General features: G+C 35.3%; 1 protein-coding gene across 3 annotated transcripts in view; it reads left to right on the top strand.

The window, feature by feature from the left end:
* nhsa (Nance-Horan syndrome a (congenital cataracts and dental anomalies)) overlaps positions 1 to 19,995 on the top strand; it is a 93,181-nt gene that overhangs the window by 59,588 nt on the left and 13,598 nt on the right. For all 3 annotated transcript variants that reach the window (XM_026199612.1, XM_026199610.1, XM_026199611.1), the window contains exons 2-4: positions 17,314 to 17,466; positions 18,347 to 18,483; positions 18,567 to 18,611. In XM_026199612.1, coding sequence (XP_026055397.1) covers positions 17,314 to 17,466; positions 18,347 to 18,483; positions 18,567 to 18,611 — 335 coding nt within the window. The remainder of the gene's footprint in view (positions 1 to 17,313; positions 17,467 to 18,346; positions 18,484 to 18,566; positions 18,612 to 19,995) is intronic.

Below are 19,995 nucleotides of genomic sequence, written 5' to 3'. Positions count from 1 at the left end.
AATTAAATATAAATATTGAAATATTATGAAAAGGTTTTCTTTCAGCAATTATATTTATGCTGGTTTAATTCACTAAGCACTATTTGCTGAGTCCACTGACTTTATTGTAGAACCAATGTCTTGTTGACTATCTTTTGCAAGTTTTTGATGATTGACTGATGTGTTTCCGCCTTCAGAACAGAATGTTTGTGTTGTCTAGCGCTCTTTCATTCATGAAGGCTGCATGTTCTTCATGGCCGTTGTGTTGGTACGACTGCACTGAGATTAGCAAGTTGTTTTTGGAGCTCATAAGGCCAATTGAGTTTCTTCTCATGGCCTGCTCAACATTTCACGGGTCATAAAAACCTTTTTTTTAAATGAGCTTTTTTTGCAGAGAACACACACTACGCTCAGATCTCAAAGGGCCTTGTTCCCGCCAAACCTGCTTCTCTCACAAAACACAGCAGTTACAGGATTGGCAGACGCTCTGTATGAAAGGATGTGAAGCAATGACGGAGGTCTGCTCTCAGTAACATCTGTCTCTCTCCACAACAACTCCAGCAGACCTCCAGCCAAATGGATCTCCGTCAGCGTCTGTAACTTCTGCTTCTTTGACTCAAAGGTCTGTGAAAATCCAGATGCGGGCAGATTTTCAGTTGGGTTTCATATTGCGTAAGCTGAATTGTAAGCAACCGCAGTTAGATAACCAACAACAACATTTTTGTTGTGTTTTTATTCTAGTGAAGTGATATAAGGGTACTTTTTGTTGATGTGGGATCTCATGTTGGTGTTGGCAGAGTGTGATTGTTATTATTATTGTTAACTAGATGAAAATAAGTACACATTTTTTTTGGAGAGTGTTGATGTTTGTTAAAAAAAAGTTTATTTTTGGTAGTGCAGGTTTGTCTTTGGCTTTCAAAGACATCTTAAAACTAAAAAATGTACATTTTTAAAAAATAAGATTTATTTGTAAAATATAAGTGGATGATCAGATAAAACAGTGGCAGTAATCATCATGTTATATGTACTTACCATCTATTTTACACTAACTGATTGATAGCAATATTAAAATATACATATTTAAAAAAAATAGACTAAATCTGTTATTTGTTTTACAATTGTTATTCATATTTTTTATGTTTGTTTTTTTTTAGGTTTCACTTCAATTTCAGTTTAACTTCTAGAAATGTTGTTATGTGCCTTTACCTCTTTTTTGTTATTATGTTTTTTAATATCGCTATTTAGGTTTAGCATATTTTTTGATTCAGTTTTAGTTTTTATTTATTTATGTTTAGTAATTTTAGTCCTTCAACTTTAACTTAATTTGTGCTCAGTTTAAGTTTTCGATGTTAAATTCATAGTGTTTTATTATATTTCAGCTTTATTTCATTAAATAAACAATTAAATGTTTTCAATAGTTTATGTTTATTTCTAGCTATTTATTTAGTTGCAATTTGCAGCTTTTTAAATTTTTACTTAGTTTAAGTATGATCTAATATTTAAATTGTATTTATTTTATCCCCATTTTATTTTAGTTAACAAAGTTTTTAAAAGTTTTAGTTATCCATAATAGCCTATATGGTTACTATAATGTTTATTTGAAAACAATTTTGAAACATATATGTAATGGAAATATGGGTAACAGTTTTCAATAAGGTCTTATCAGTAATTAATGCATTAACTAATATGAACTAACAGTAAGCCATATATTTTTACTGCATTTATTACAATAACTTTTGTTAATGGTTCATGTTCATATTTGTTCACAGTGCATTAGCTAATGTTAAAAGACACACTTTTCATCTTAAATGTCAGTAAATGTTTAGAATAATGTTAATGAAGATTAATAAATGCTGTATAAGTATTTTTCACTGATAGTTCATGTCCCTAGAATTGGTTCAGCTCATATTTTGAGTGGTTAGACCCCCAAAGCCCCAGTAATTTGCACCCTGGTTTGACTGAATGAGGTATTCAGGTGGTGATGAGCTTAATGGTGATTGGATGAAACTCGATCTATGCTAGCTGAATTCAAAAGGGGGTCTCCAGCATTGAGCCCAATTGCAGGAAAATCAGCATGGCCAGCAGTTGACCTTTCCCCTCGGGTCAGTCTGTCTCAGATCAGAGGGCTCTGCTTCTGTTAGAAGTGCTGTAATGAGGTGGCTGGGGGTCAAAGGTCAAGTCTGTGAATGTAGGTGGTGATGTCAGTGACCCCGGCAGTACAGATAAATGACCAGTGGGAGGTCTGATTTGTGCATACGAGCGTGTGTGTGTCTCTGATGCAGGGTACACAAAAATGACCCAGTAGGAATCACAAAGACAATGTGCCATAAAAATCTTTCTTTTAAAGGGGTCATAAAATAGTCCCTCTCTATGCTATTGCTGCAACTACATAAACTAGATGGGACTATTTTCAGGCGCTGCGTAATGTCTTTGGATTGGACTGTCGATGGCAGCAAAGTTCCTCGATTGTTACGCTAGAATGAGAGTATGGTTCCTAGCCATATCGACCTAGAAAATCACAACTTTTCATTTCCCGTCAGTCTTGGTACACGATGTAACTACAGAAGAGTCATGTTTTAAATAGGAAAAATATAGAAGCTGTTTGGACATTTTTGAGCGACATGTTAACGTTCTAATCAGATTCAGTGATCTATGCTAAGCTAAGCTAAAAAATGAACAGTGCTCTCTTCCACCCATGGCTGAAGTATCCTTAAGCAAGGCACTGAACCCCCAGTTGCTCGCCGGGCGCTGGATATATAGCTCCGGGTGTGTGTTCACAGTGTGTTCACTTCTCACTGCTTTGTGTGTGTGTGTGTGTGTGTGTGCATTTGCATGGGTTACATGCAGAGCACAATTCTGAGTATGGGCTACTATACTTGGCAAATGTCATGACTTTCACTTCACTTTCATTCTGCCAATCACAATGCGCTGGATAGCTGGCCAGTCAGTGTACACTTCGCTTTTTAGAATGATGACTCTTGTAATAATCAGTGCATTTCAGAAAGGCTGGGCATAGAGTAGAAACAATAATTTACAGTACGTGGAAAATAATGTTTTTTTTTTTTTTTTTTTTTTTTTTTTACCTTAAAACACATAGACACGTTTCATTACACCAAATAATGTCTTTTTAGCAACGTCATACAACCCCTTTAAAGGTACAGTAAGTACAGTACAGCGTTAAGTGAAAACATATGGCAGAATATAATATTTTGTTCATACACCTTTTGACTTATAAATTGCCATGATTTTTCCATGTCTCTTCTGCTGTAGATGAAGGATTTGAAAAAAAAAAAAAAAAAATCTTGAATCATAGTGACTGCACTAATGCCAATTTCTCACCATATTTACTACTGAGCATAACAGCTATTTCTATTATGAAGATTGTTCCACTACTTTTCCAGGCCTGGAAAAATTACAATTCCCTGACATTCATTATTATTTATATTTTCAATGAATGTACTGTAGGTACCTTGAATATTTGTAAATGTAAACATTTATTTTATGTATCAAATTTATTCTACAATTTCCATGTCCATTAATGCTTTATTTAAGATATAATATAGATCCATCATATATGAATTATTAATATAATTCCAATGTTTAAAATTTCCCTCAAAATACAGTTTCTGAAGTGATTTTTTAAAGTTAACATAATCTGTATTTATAAAATTGTCACTTCTCTCTATTATTATTAACATGCTTTTAGCACATTTTAATGCTTTATTCTGCATGACCTTAATCTTACCCCATTCCTAAACGTAAGAACCACCTCACTAACTATGAATAAGAAGCAAATTAGGAGTTTATTGAGGCAAAAGTCATAGTTAATAATGAGAATTTAGTCTCCAAATAAAGTGTGAGCCCTAAAGTAAATGAGTTAATTGTTGAATTATTATTTGTTGATGTGAAATGTAGCCAGTTATAGAACCAGGCATATAAAGTGATTAAATACTTATTCTCATATATACAGTAGTTTGAGATATTGTTCTTAATGTGGCTGTGGAGATTCTAAATAGACATAAATAGATAAATAGACATTGCCCTATGCACCACTAGAGGGCATGATATCTCCTGTCCTGAACCCAGAGGGATGATGATGCATTGTGTTTCATTTTGAGGTAGAAAGACTGAAATAGTATTTTCTTGTAAAACATGCTCCAGTAATCTTGGTTTTGTTTACAGAAGTCAATGTTCCCGGACAAGACACGTGCGTTACATTAGCGCTTGATCACATCACTAACTGTGGGCCCTATTTTAACGATCTGAAACGCAAGTGTCAAAGCGCGAAGCGCAAGTAAGTTTGTGGGCGGGTCTCGGCGCTGTTGCTATTTTCCCGGCGGGATAAATGGCTCTTGCGCCCGGCGCAAATCTAAAATGGGTTGGTCTGAAGTAGCTTCATTATTCATAGGTGTGGTTTGGGCGTAACGTGAAATAAACCAATCGGAGCGTCATCCAACATTCCCTTTAAAAGCAGGTGCGCAAGTTCCATTATGGATTGCTATTATTATGACGTATTTACCAGGCGCACGCCAGGAGCGGTTCACAGCCGAGGAGACTGATGTTCTTGTAAGAGCAGTGAAAGACAGAGAAGTTGTGTTTTATGGGGATGGGAGAAACCCACCCAAAATAGCGTCGGTTAAACAGGCGTGGGAGGAAATAGCCACAATTGTTTCATCGATTTTTTTTCCTGGTTCCTGACGGACAAACCAATTTGTCAGATGTCCTTATATACATATATGACCTCAAACATGTCTGATCCTTAATTACTACAATTAGCCTGAATAATTTGTAAGCTAGATTTATGCCTATTTTTTCACATCTTCGTGGCACACCACAATGATTTCCGTCATCTCAAGTGTTAATATTTTTTTAGTGTAACAATTTATGATTTGCAAAAATAACTGTTGCATCTGTGTAGATTACATGGGCAAAGTGTATGCGCGTTGTGCACGCTATACACTATGGTCAAGCATGCGCCCTTAAAATAGCATAATGAACAACGCGCAACGCGCCACTGACTTTAGACTAGGTTTTTTCTGGTCAGTGGCGCAATTGTTTAATGGAACAGCAAAATAGCACCAGGGATTGTTTGCGCCGGAACACGCCTCCTTTTTTGCGCTGAACCGCCCAGGGAGCGCAAGTTCATTCACTAGTTTAGCGACGTGCTTCTGTGGAGGGAAAAGCGCGCTTTGCGCAGGTGCAAAATAGGAATGACACATGCGTCGGTGTACAAAGTCAATTGCGCTGGGTGCAAGATAGGGCCCTGTAAGTGTGAGCAATAGTTCCAGTGAAGTGTAGTCATGAACTGCGAAGGTGGAAAATATTCTTGAGTAAACCGCGGTGCAGAGTAATACATCACAGCTGGAGAAACGAAAGTTCTGCGTTAGCTCGACGACTCCTGTCGGCCTTTGAAGAGTGTTTTTCTCTGGGACTCAGGGGTTTGCGTTCTCTTCTGAAATTAGACAGCTGCTGTGAGGGTCTGCACCGCTTTCTGCTGATTTATGGCTTCGTAAAGGATAACTGTTGTTTTTTTTTTTGTTTAGAAAGTGAAAGCGTCCATGGACCTGCTGTTTTCAGGGGGTCTGGTGAGTTTTGATGTTTGGAGAGTTTAGGAGAGTTTTCCCATGGCCTGGATAAGTGCTTCTTGATGAGTTTGGGTTTGTGCCTCTTTGCAGTGTGGCCTTCCGCCAGGCTGTTACTGTTTCAGATGCCAGACCCTGTCGGACAGATCAGATGAGAGAATGGGTGGAGAAAATGTCATAAAATTACATTAGAGAGGGAACCCAGCCACATCTAGAGTTCAGAATATCTCAGAGATTTAATGGCAGACAGTAAGCAACCGCATAGCAACGACCTGGTTATGAGTTATTTAACACACACACACACACACACACACACACACACACACACACACACACAGACACAAAAGTTTTAATTATTTGCTGTAGAAATAATATTCACTCAGTAATTAGAAATAAATTAGTAACTAAAAAGAGATGGCCAGTGATTTAAACATGAAACTGAAAAAGAGAAGAACTGCAATATTTTATTTTCTTATTTATAACTTTATTTGTTTAACAGTGTAGTTAACTAAAACTTGATCTTAAATGCTAAAAAAAAATCATTTTTGGTTACTTGAAATAAAATAAACATAAAGCAAAATAAAATGTTATAATTTAACTTATTTCGGCTAGTTAAAAATGCAACATTTTTCATTTTCTTTTAGGTTAAGAGGATGTAGAAAAATAACAAAATTAAACTGAAACTAGACATTTTTTCAGAAAGAAAAAGAATAACAATTACAAAAACACAACAAAATTTATTTAAACTTTAGCTAAAACTAATGAAAATGTATCAAATGAAAATGTAAAAATTAGTATCTTAGTATCTCAATGATACTAAAATAAAAGTATTGTATGCCATAGTATCATTATTTATATCATTAGTATTTGTTTATTAGTTTGTTTGTTTTTACTTACTGGATATGGTTGATAAAGTTTCATTTGCAATTGTTTGCATTGTATATATGTATAAGATCTATTTAATAGATTTTCACCCCTCTAAATCTCTCTAATCATAAGTCAAATTATTTAGATTTATAATTCTGAAAATGACTTAATTGTTAAGTGTTAATCTAATGTAATAGCCAAAAAAATGGAGTATGCAATTATCTTGAGACAGCATAATAAGTGCATTGTCATAGTGCATGTGTTGAGAAAATTAAACACATTTTGGATTGCAAGCATGTGGAGAGTACAGACTTGAATCAAGTTGTGTTGATTTTATGTTTGCATTTGCATTTATGCAACACTTTTATCCAAAGTGACTTAACGTTGCATTCAAGTAACACATTTTATTAGTTGATGTGTCCCTGGGAATCAAACCCATGACCTTGATGTTGTTTTTGACATCTAATTTGGTGAATATTTTTGCAAGAGAATTGTAAATGCAAAAAATGTCTATTCTTGAAAAAATATTGTTATATATAAATGTACTGAATTTATTGTTTTATTAAAGGGAGTAAAATCACTATATTTTATGCAAATAAATTAAAAGCAAAATTCTTCACACGCTTTCTAAAATACCACATTTTTTATGTACCAAAGCACACAAAACAAGTTGATGCTGATGCACTTTGACAGTTCTGTCCGAAACGTCTAATGAAGTTCATTTCTGTCAGAGTTCAGTTTGCAGTCTCACAGGCTTTGGTTTGGAAAGTCAATGTCTTGTGAACCACATCACTTGATACTTTAATGATTCGGTACAGGCGTCCTGCTAATGAAAACAAGACACTGTGGATATACAGTTTAATCCAGTCAGCGTTCCGCACAGTTTTGGTCTTATTCATTCTTACGGAGCACACAAATACCATCCATGTGTGCTCTTAGCTTTAGCGGTCAGGTGGTATGTCACAGACTAAACCACTGCAATTTAGCCCTGGATAGGAGAACCAAGTCGCCCGATCCAGTGTTAGTTTAAGAAAGTGGAGAAAAGACGTTCTGTGCTTCCTCTTTGAGTGATTTCAATTGCAGATGGGAAGTTTAATCAACTCTACTTGAGCAATATTTTGAATCAAATTTCCTAAAATATTCATGCATTGTACTATTCATTGCATTATATAGTACAAATGCATACAAAAAAAAAAAAAATAGTATTCATACATTTACTCACAGAATCTTGTTCTAATTCTCATATATTTTTCATTTTGAATAAAAGTTGTTATCTCCAGGAAGGAAGACCTGAAGGTGTGTAATGTAGATGACTGTGGTTGTTACCTGCGGGGCAGCTGCGGCTGGAGCAGTCATGAACCTGCCTGGCAGACTCAGGCTTTATAAAACCTACAATCACATTCCAGGATGATCTATGAGCTCCACCCACTTAGAGCAGATCAAAGAGCTTCATCACAAAGATCAGGAGACAGAGAGAATTACAGGGAAAGCTTTTCTTCCTGTGCTGAGATCATGGAGGAGATATTCGATAAAAGGACTAGAAACCATGGCTATAAACTGCAAGTGCAAATCGCAGTGTGCAGTTACAAACCTCAGTACTCAAGGGGGCGATGGAGTTACTTTCAAATGGTAGCTAAATATAAACATGCTTACTTTAGGACAAGAGTGTTGAAAAGTTAATCACACTTTGGTAGCAGTGATGAATTAGCACTTATAACAGATCCACTGACCCACCAGCCTTGGTGTGTGTGTGTGTGTGTGTGTGTGTGTGTGTGTGTGTGCGCGCACAAACAGGCACTCTTGGCTTCATATCAGACTGAGGGTTACCCTGCCAAATTATAGCTGACTGCATTAGACGTGTTATTTTTGGTCTACCTGCTGTCTGAGACTTAAGCTCCTCCCTTTCCTGCTTCTCACTGATTCAATCATACTTATTTCACAGTCTAACTTTTTTGTCCATGTATACAGTGCAGATAAATAATTTACGACCATCCTGGACAGGAGATAGCTGGATAGGACCCAGCTAACACAACTATATTGTAAAAACTTAAAAAAATGTATTCTACATACTTAATTCGGCAGAGGTGTTTTCATAATATTGCTGAAATGTTTTATAAAACACATAACCATTTCCTATCTGGTCCTACATCCAACATCACCAACATATTTATTTATTTTATGGTTGTCTTTCAAAAGTGGTGTTTAGAAGAAGCTTACTGGTGTTTAGCAGTAAGATAAAGATATTAAATACATTTATGATGTTCCAATATTAATATTTCAATAAAAAGATTTTCTTTTGAACTTTCAAATAAATAAATAAATAAAAGAAAAAAAAGATAAACATTTCCACAAAAATATTATGCAGAATGACTGTTTGCAAATCAGCATTTTAGAATGATTTCTGAAAAATAATGTGACATTGAAGACTGGAGTTATAGAAAAGTTATTTTAACATTTATTTTAAATATATTTCATAATATTAATATTTTACTGCATTTTTTATCAATAAATGTAGTCTTGGTAAGCATGCGAAACATATTTTCTAAAAGCATAAACTGCATGTCAGGTATGGGACATATCTGGAACCAACAATTCAACGTTGTCAGGAATTTTGAACTTCTATTAACACACACACACATGCACTTCCTTCTATACAAGCCCCGCCTCTTTTGTCCCAGGTGAGAACAGCTCTGTAAGGTCTTTGTATTTTTAAACACTCTGGTCTCAATCCAGCATGTGGTCATGATGGAGTTTAGGTCAGCGGAGGCTGAGAGTGAGTCGGATTAGAGGAGATTAAGACAGAGGCTTGGATTTCTCTCTCTCTGTCGCTCTCTTTCTCTATAATTGTGTTTGTGATCAGCACAGAATAAGTGTCCTCATCTTTCTGAGACTAGTGTCAAAGCACTGTATGTGAAGCCCCCTCTCATTTAGTCAGCAATACTTATGCAGTTGAGACCCTCCAGGGAGCAGGATAATTATATAACCTTTGTTTCAGAAGTTTCTCCTAAAATTAAATAGGTGTTAGCGTACAGTAGAGCTATATAATTCATGTGAATAGCATTGTTTCTATAAGTATTTTTGAAGTATATTTGAGTTCATATTGAAATCTCCAACTTTTGATTGCAGATTTAGGTGTCTTGACCAAACTGGACAATTTGAAAAACAATTGAGACACCAAGGAAATGCTATTTTTTTTTTTTCTTCTGTCATATAGGCCAGGTTATAGAGCTGGATTGCAGCAGTTTACCATCTGCCTCCTCTCTGAATCTTCTACACTATCATGACAAAGCAGTGATTGGTGTACCAGCTAACATAACACACATACACACACACACAGGCATATATACGAGTCTATTAGCACACTAGCCACAACTCACAGTAAATAAAGCCATTTACTCCAGTAACTGAGCCATTTCCACCTTAATTTGTGTCTGAAAACAATAGGTTGTAAACTGCATACTGGTTCCTTTAGAGCGATAAGAAGATCAATTCCTTGTTTTACGGATTGTTTCACTGGGGGGTCTTTACAGTATTATCAATAGACAGGATGCAGTTACTTTAGTCTGGTGCCCAGGAGAAAGTTACAGATGTAATTGTTTTGTTTAGAATATGTTGTTTTAGATCCCTAACATTGGATATTGGTGTCCCCAGAAGTCTTAACAAGCTTACTATAGTCTTCCAGCTTCATTAGCGAATGGTAATGCAATTCTACTATTGATTAATATTTAGGGATATTTGGAAACATTTTAATTGTTCCAGCCTGGAAATCAATAAAGCTATACATGTATTTTAAAAGCAGTTGTAATTTCTGCACCACTGAAGACCCCCAAAAGATGTCTCCAAAACTGCTTTGTCCACAATTATCTGGACAAACACGTAGTCCTGCCCTCAAACTTGCACCATTGGTTGAGCCAAAAGTTGATGTCAGATTGTCAACAAGAGAGTTTTAAAAGTGTCCCACTGTTTATAATTATTGAAAAGTCAAATTAGTTATTTGATTTTATAAGTTTCCTTGCACTGTTGATCATTGTGAATCAAACATGCATGAGCCTGTGCAACCAACAGCATTAACTGTCCAGCGTCCCACTGGCAGCAGTGCGGATTAGCGACCCTGTGCTTCCTTTCTTTGGACCGCTCTAGTGAAGCATAAAGGGATTATAGCGGCCCAAGTTGCAGCTGGACTGAACCATGTGCATGGTCTATGGGGGGTAGAGGACATCTAGGGTAACAGGGTGGAGACTGGGGGTGTTGCAGATGTTGCAGCAAAGCTGAGCTGAAAGTAGCCCGAGGTCACAGTTAGTCAGTCAGAGAGAGAGAGAGAGAGAGAGAGAGAGAGAGAGAGAGAGAAGTGTGCTGTGATTCCATGAGGGTGATGAACAAGCCCCAGGGGGCTGAAGCAGAAAATCAAATGAAAACACGAGAAAAAAACAAGAGGAAAGATAAAGACATACTTATCCCTTGCTGACCAGCTTGCCTGAGACGCTCCACTACAGTCATGGTTCTTGGATGCTGCATGCCGTTACGGTCTAAAGGTACAGTAGATGTCTCCTGTTACAGTGACATCTTGAATGCTACACTTTGTAGCTTCTTATGGCGTCTTATATTTTAGAGTTTATCCATAACTGCCAAATCCTGCATTGCAATCTTTTCCCTGGATGTAGTTTGTTTATAGCCTAGAAACTCCAATTTAAGTTAACTCATGTACTTTGAATGTTGCTAAATTTACTTTTGCATCATACTGACAATGTAAAATATGCATTACTTTGGCTCTTCTATGGCTCAGTGGATTTATTAACAGCATTGTATGGTTGTGATGATGTGTACCTGGAAGATTTGCTGAATTGGCACACTTTAGTTATTTTGGCTCTTCTGTAAGTAAACACAAAACATTTCAATTGTGGTAATACCAAATGTGCTGTTACCCAAGAGGAGGGAAGGTGGTCTTCAGTGAGGTGTGGTGTCATTGAAATGAATGGATAACATTTGGAGGGCTAGACTTTCCCACGTTGGAAGGTGTGTGTGGTGTGTTTGGATTGGGGAATGTCAACGGTCTGGGTTTGGCACAGGGTTTGTGTCACAACCAGTGTCTGTTGATTAGAGGGTGACTGTAGACTGAAGATGGTGGGTTTGAGCTTGGGAAATAGGGCAGCCTTAAGGTATGTTCACCCTGACAGCAGGTAAAATTACTGCTGCTAATCAAGTCGTTATACATTTGCTTGCAAGTCAGCTGTAAAGGGGTTGCATGATATATTGGCATGGGTGAAATTTGATATTGAATTTTGCATCAGCCATTTAATTTCAGCCATTCATTTTATTTTATTCTATTCATGTATATGATTTATTCATAAAAATCTGAACGTTTAATAAAAGGATATTAAGCATTTAAACATTTTAAAATGATTTTTTTTTTAAATAATATTTTATTATTTCATTTTTCTTTTTTCTTTTTTTGCATCAGGTCTTGAACATAACATGAAAATAATTAATGCTGAATTCAAATATATGTAAGTGCATCACTGCTGTTTAAAGGTCAACTTTGCTGCTTTTCAACCAGTTTTGTATTTCACCCAGATGTCTAAGTTTATTTGTCAACAAAAGACTTCTGATATTCTACTGAATTGGTAAAACTACAAAGCTGGTTGAAAATCTGTAAGGATGTCCCTTAAGTAACTATATCAGTTGGCGGATCACATGACCCACACTCTGGATTGCCATTGGAAGCTGCCATAATGCATGACATCATATTTTTGCATAAAGTTAAGCTCTGTTTGGTTGCATTGGCAATGGTTGCTGTCACTAATGCAAATCCCTGGCCTTTTTCAGGTTATTTCAGATTCAGGTATATAAACCATATAAAGGTTAGATTCTGCACCATTGATATTTACAGCAAAAGAGATGAGATGAAGATAATGCTGAGAATGTTATGAAATCCAACACTGTAACTATATAAAATGTTCTGAAAGTATGTTCTGTTGTAGTTGAAATATCTATTAAATTTACTTCCAAAATGAAAATGAATGTTTGAGGTTTTGGAATATCCAGCATGAATCCACGCCAAGGCCTCCAACTTTAGCTCAGCTTTCCATCTGTGGCATTAAAAATGTAAGTTCCACCATGTTTAATCTATGGATAATAGAAGAATAGCAGGGAAAAACATCAGGAAAGGAAAAGGTTCAGTGATAAAGCCCGTTCTGTTTCCCATCTCCACTTCTCATGCCAGAATAAACCTGTTGGCTTATCTTAGATGATACCATCAGTAGACAAGCAGTCTCCATTAACCATTTCTATTGTTTTTCCGAGCTGATTATTCATGTCTATGCAGAGCAGAGGCATTGGAGGTGACTACTTTGGCCAGATTTCTCTTGATTTGTGTGGAGAAGGGGGAATTCACTAAGAATTAATTGTGTCTGTTGATAGCGATGTTAATTTGCATGTTGTCTTTGTTGTTTAATGCTTGGTTGAATGGATTGATGGCCAGTTATAAAGTGAGATCTCTATTATTTAAGCATCATTTGATGAATAACTGCTTCCGTGATCACCTGGAAAATGTGCAACCCCTTTTGCACTAAAATGCTATGCTCAAATGTTATAAATTCACTCAACTTGATTATTTTTCTCAGTTTAGTGTGGAAACACTTTAGGGTGTTTATCAATTAGGTGTAACAGCTGCTGAAAGTACCCACACAGACAAATGCCCTTCTCTCTGAGAGTACTGAGGTGTTTGGACTGTGGAGGGATAAAACGAAAGAGCTGTTAGAGATCACTGCTGGGTTGCTCTTTACCCCATGCTGCTAAACAACTAACAACCAAACAGCTTTATGAGGAAGAGAGCTCCCAGCCCCCTCCCCAGCACAACTACCTCGTCCTGGATTAACTGACTGAGCTTGAGAAATTCTGGATGATCTATTATTGCTTGGCAAAAATTCCCATTTTTAGCATATTTTCTGTTTAATATACAAAGGAATGAAATAGAAAGAATCCTGCAGTCTCAACATGAGAATTAATTTTGGTTTTGGCTTTTCTAAGCATTTGTAGGTAAAAAGGTTTGTAAGTTCCCTGCTGTGGTTTCTGTTATGGATTTATAGAAAGGCTTCTGGGTCAGAATCACTGTTCATTCTTTTTTAATGCACTTTATTATTTATGCATTGTCCTCATTTGACCCTTTCCAGAGTACGAAACATTATGTTTTTAGGTCAAATCAAATCGGTTTTCTCCACAAAAACATGCACAAGAATATAAATAACTGGTTTTATATATATATATATATATATATATATATATATATATATATATATATATATATATATATATATATATATATATATATATATATATATATATATTTACATATAGCATATAATTTATCCTAAATATATTATTATTATTAATAAATAAAACTTTTATATTTAATGTTTTATTGATCATTTTTTAAATAATAAATTTTTTACATTTAAATGTATATTTTAATAAATGTACACACTTTATTAAAAATGTAACTTTAGTATTTATACTAAAATACTATACTAATACTTTTCTATTATAATTTTTTAGCATTATTTATTTTTGAACGTGCAACCTCCCATTATGTGATAAGTTAAACAAAATATACTTTTTATTTCCACTTAACCCCTATAAAAATGATGTGCATATCAGCATAGACATTTTGAATGTAGACTTGCAAATTAAATTAGATCAGTGAAATGTAACTTTAACATGCCTCTGTGTTCAGTTGCATTATGTGATTTTATTGCGTTTAGTTGCATGGTGCCGTCTAGGACATCAGTGCTGGTTTTCGTGCTGATGGTGAGTTGATGGGCTGCAGGGGCTCAAAGGCTGAGATACTGAGATGCTACTATGATCACCATGGTTGACTGGAGCCATGTCTATCTGGATAAAGACAACCAAAAAGGGCATTAGTTCAGTCCTCAGTGGGGGGTCTCCCCTAGGGGAGCATACTTGGAAACCCTGCTCTAAACCTTCCCCGTGTTTCCAGCCTCACTGAGTGCCCAGTCACCATCACCCTATTTACCATGCTGTGGCCTTCACAGAATGAGTCATCTCGGACTAACAGATGTGAACATTTCATCCCAAGACTAGAAGGGTGGCACTGTAAATAAACTTCAAACTAGGGTGAATTCAGGAAAATCAAGCTACGATTTTTATCTCATCCATACAGCCGAGTGCAATTAAACAAGACAAACTGACATGCTGTTGGGGATTTCTCAGGTTAGTCCTTCAAACAACGGTCACTAAGCATATTTTCAAGGTCATTGAGAATGTCTGGCATAATGAAGCTTGAGATCAGAGGTTAGATCTTTTGACTTGACTTGTGATCTCTCAGAGACACAGAGTGTACACTACAGTCAGTCAGTCTGTGAGGTCAGTAAGATGTTTTTTGAAAGAAATTACTGCTTTGATTCAGCAAGGATGCGTTAAATTGATTAAAAGATTTCAGTTATCAGTAAATGCTGTTCTTTTGGACTTTCTATTCATCAAAGTAGTCCCGAAAACAAACTGCATCACAGTTTCCACCAAAAATATTAAGCAGCAAAAACTTTTCTACATTGATAGTAATAATAAATGTTTGTTGAGCAGCAAATCAGCATATAAAATGATTTCTGAAGGATCATGTGACACTGAATATGAGATTATCGATGCCGAAAATTTATTTAAATGACATTTTAATATATAAATGTTGAAAATAGTCCTTTTTCAGTTATACATGCCAAAAATGCTGGGTTAAATATGGACAATCCCAGCAATTGAGTTGTTTGCAACAAACAGTTGGGTTTAATGTTTAATCCAACCTTCTGGGCAGTAACCCAACCGCTGGGTCAAAACAACCCAGTCACTGGGTTTGTCCATATAGTGTAGTAATGTTTTACAATATTACTGTTTTTACCAAATTGTTAAGGCCATAATTACAGCCTTACTGAACAGATTTTTTTTAAAAAACCTTTAAAGTTCTTGATGATACATTCCTCAGATCAGTGTATTGGTTCTAGAGGACACATTAGGCCCGGCAGGTTTTTCTCTGAACCCCAGGTTCTCCTGTGACATGTGAAATTGTCTCTGGAAGCTTTATTTTTCACAGTGAAAGGCATTACATCTGAGGGTCGGTTCATCTTCACAGTCAGGCGTCTTTGATCAAGACCCAGAACTCCGGTCCAGCTTATTCCCCTTAAACAAAACCTTTGAATCCAGTCCCAGATGGGAGACATCCTCAGAGGGCAAAAATGAGAGAAATAATCTGGCAAAGCTACAAAGGGGAACAGGGTATGGGATGGCAGAGGTGGTCTGCAGAACAGGCATATGAGCAGAACGGGTCCAGGTCGACACAGAGCAGGTACTGGAGGAAACCTTGTCTGGTGTAAACAAGGTCCGTGATGCATTTCCTCAGAAGAGCTCTGTGTTAGGGTGATGTCATGCTCCACTGATCAGCATGTCTGTGTTGTAGAGGATCATGTTTAAATGGGATTTGTGTAAATTTGGGGATAATAAACAGTTTGGGGGTGGCAAGATTGTTTTCTGTTTTAGCAGTCCACTTATGCTCACCGAGGCTGCATTTATTTGATCAAAAATACAGTAATAACAGTAATATTGTGAAAACACATTACAAGTTAAATAGTTTTGGTTTTCATATATTGTAAAAAATAAATTTATTCCCGTGATGCAAAGCTGAATTTTCAGCATCGTTACACCAGTCTAAGTAAAATTTATATTAAGTATTGTCACATATTAGTTTATTAAAACACAAGAATAAAACATTTATTTTACCCGATTTTACCCAATGTTGCCATAGAATACTGGAAAATTGTTTTTAGTTTACTGAACATTTACAGATGTCATAGAAGATCTAAATTATCGATCTTTAATGCGAAAAATCATTAGGATATTAATTAAATATAAGTTCAATGAAGATATTTTGTAAATACCATACATTTTGATTTGTAATATGCATTTTTAAGAATTTCATCTGGACAACTTTTAAGGCAATGTTCTCAGTATCTGGATTTTTTTTTGCACCCTCAGATTTCGGATTTTCAAATAGTTGTATCTCGGCCAAAATATTGTCCTATCCTAACAAAACATACATGAATGGAAACCTTATTTATCATCTTTAATATGATGTACAAACCTCAATTGAAAAAAAAAATTGACTCGTTTTGTGGTCCAGGGTCACATTTCTTATTTGCATCATAAAATGTAATTTTGCTGTTAAGTGTGGAAGATATTAAAGTGTGTATGTGTGCACTTGTGTGTGTGTGTGTCTTAAAGGAGCACACACAGAGATAACACAGACACAGAGTTGTGCTCTATTGAGTTTGTGACCTAGATTGTGCTGCATTAATGCTGCTGTGTGCTAATGACGGCAGAGAAAGAGGAGCTGAACGTCTATTCACTCATATTATAGTCAAAACTGCCTGCAGCATCCCAGCCAGACACACAGACACTCTATGTCTATTCATAACCGAGAAATGAATGTGTGTCTGCAATATGTGTAGTCACAAAACATGCATTTACTTTTCAACCACAAATAGAATAGTATAGATAGATAGATAGATAGATAGATAGATAGATAGATAGATAGCTAGATAGATAGATAGATAGATAGATAGATAGATAGATAGATAGATAGATAGATAGATATCTCATATCAACTGAAGACTATTGTTTCACTTTGTGTGCATAGATTATCTTGGTAAAGCTTAAAGTGACGAGGATATGCAATAATGTCTGAATCTAACTAACTTTATTGAAGAGGGAAGAATATAGGTTGTAAAACTATTGGTATGTGTCTTCCACATGTCAACGTGGATGATAAAACATATGGTTACTGATGTACAAATGATAATTTGTAACAGATTTTCTCTTTCATCTGCAGCGCTGTCTAATCTGGACATTGAGAGTAAACTGAGTGGACATTATCAGGCTCCATGGCACCTGCAGAGAAATGTGTTCCTGCCATCGACTCGGCCCGCGTGTGTGGAAGAGCTGCATCGAAATGCCAAACAGAGCCTGCGGGCGTTGTACAGAGGTTAGACGCACTTATGAATCAACACTGATTAGTTATCAATCACCCAGTGAACACATTCTGAGCTCATCTAAGCAAAGTGGTTCACTCTGGTCAAAATCCTCCATCCACTGGCAGTGAACACTGCCCTCTAGAGGTCGAAGATAGAAGCATCAGGTTTCTTTTTTAAAGGACCAGTGTTATTTTAGTATTATTTATATACTATTATAGTATTTATTAAAAAAAAAAAAAAAAAAAAGAACTCGCTTATTGTTTATATTTTCATTTAACATTTTAGTAATGTTGTTAGTAAGGTTGCTTTATTTTGCCGTTTCTGTTTTAGTTTTAGTAATTTAGTGCTTATTTTATTTTAATTAGTTGCCAAGGAAACAATTCTAATTTTCTTTTGTAAGTTTTTTAATCTAATATTAAGATTTCCTTTCATTTCAACACTGTAAATGACAGGATAGAACTATTACAATTATAGTAATATGAACATGTGTATTCTTTAAACAGAATCAACGAATTTGTATGTGTAATGCGTAGTGGGTAAAACAGCAGAAGAATATCAGATGACAAAAATCATCCACATGCTATGATACATTAAATCTTTAAATCTCCACTTTACATATCAATAATAAATGTCAAAAATAACCAAAATTTAAATGATTGAAAAAAGGACAAAAACAAAACATCATTATTATGATTATTATTTCATAGAACTCATTTCCAAATACTAGTGGTGCTTGCAGGCGTCACTGTTATTATATTTTATTTAGGTAAAGTAAGTAAGTATTCAGCTTCAGTGTAACTCGTCCAGCACTATTTCCTGCTCCAGATATAATTGGTCATTTGATAAAACTGACTTACGGATTTGTCTGTTGTGTGTGAAACTGCTCATCAGACCAGCAGCAGAGGCAGGAGGTCAGCGAGAGAGAGCGCAGGGTGACCATTTCCATCTCCATGGCTCCGCCCATGCCCACCTACCCGTCGCCCCATGCCCACCGCAGACGCCAGCAGAGAGACAGACCCCTCACCACGGTAAACATCGAGCCACTGGCCTGCAGCTCTGATCTATAGTGTGATTGTAGACGATGTTGATGATGGTGTGTCTGTGTGTTTAGGAAAGGACAGAGAGAGACATAGAAACTCAGACAACACAAGCACAGGTAAACACACACCTGTGTGTCACGCTGAAACACTGCATGGAGATTTTTGATTTTAGCTGAATGAATCCATTCTTGTTGTCCTTTATTTTTGTATTTTTGCCGTTTGAAAAAGACGTGCACTTTAGCATTTTTTTCAAAAAAGTATTTATTACAAAAATAACCTATTTTAAAAGAATATACTTAAGCACATAATTAATATAATATTTTCGGACAGTATATTGCATGTTATTTGAAATTAAATTAAAATATATCATAGTTCAAATTTATACTAAATGGAATTAGTTAAGAGTGTTAAGAGAGTGACCCACTAAAATTGCATGTCTTTGCATATAATTCCATAATTTCTTATTTTGTCTTTGAAATATGGTTAAAGTTTGCTGCCGAACATTTATAGTACACTAAAATGTACTTTAATGTAATTTCTATTGAAATTTGTATGTTATGTATGTATATTTATTTAAATAGATATTTGAAATGGTGAAATTTGCAGTTCAGTACATTTAAATGTAATTATTGTATTAACTTTTGCCTCTTAACTGTCACCCCCATTTCTAAACATAGATATGAAAATACACAAACTTCATTGGTTGTAATTCATGAACACTTTGGAATACATGACTAAAGCTGGCATTTAAAAAAAAAATGAAGTGTAAGTTTACTGTAAAGAAAATGCCCTGTACAAAAAAAAAAAGTTTTATTTAAAACTGCATGTCTAACTTAGTTATGTTTCAAATTTTAAGTTGATATCACAAAAATCACAGTTCTTTTGAGAATTTTTTGTCCCTATACCAAAAATAGCCACTGGGTGACACCCCAACAACTTTTCAAATGCATTTTCTTGTGAAAAAAAAAAAAAATATATATATATATATATATTTTTTTTTTTAATTATGTAAATATTGCTGTAAATTTTGTAATATTACACTTGACACTGCCCAAAAGAAGGAGGATCCCACTTTAAAGTACCATAACAAATTCCATAACAACATAAACTTTCAAATAATATCTAATTTAGGATGATTACTAAAATATGTGATAGGGGAAAAGGGTAATAGAAAATACAGCCAGGCAATTAACAGGTTAAATGTTATATTGAATAACACTACAACAGTTAAAATTATAATAACATATTTTACAAGTGCTTTAGTATGCTAGTCAACACATCAAAATGTGTACTTTAATACTTGATAAAAAGATTATTAAAACATATTGATATAAAATAAGAAAATAAGAAAATGCCCTTGATGAATGAAAGTACTGACATGACGTAAACTTTCACTTCACTAATATTATATTATCTGCAAGTATGGTTGCTTAAAAATATACTTTTAGGATTTTAAATATGCTATAAGTGCACACTTAAACAATTAAGCACACTTCTTTT

Source organism: Carassius auratus, chromosome 23 (genome assembly GCF_003368295.1).
Source record: "Carassius auratus strain Wakin chromosome 23, ASM336829v1, whole genome shotgun sequence".
In the NCBI taxonomy this organism is placed as follows: Eukaryota; Metazoa; Chordata; class Actinopteri; order Cypriniformes; family Cyprinidae; genus Carassius; species Carassius auratus.
The sequence above is the reverse complement of the archived record's forward strand: the minus strand, read 5'-3'. Positions and strand labels throughout refer to the sequence as shown.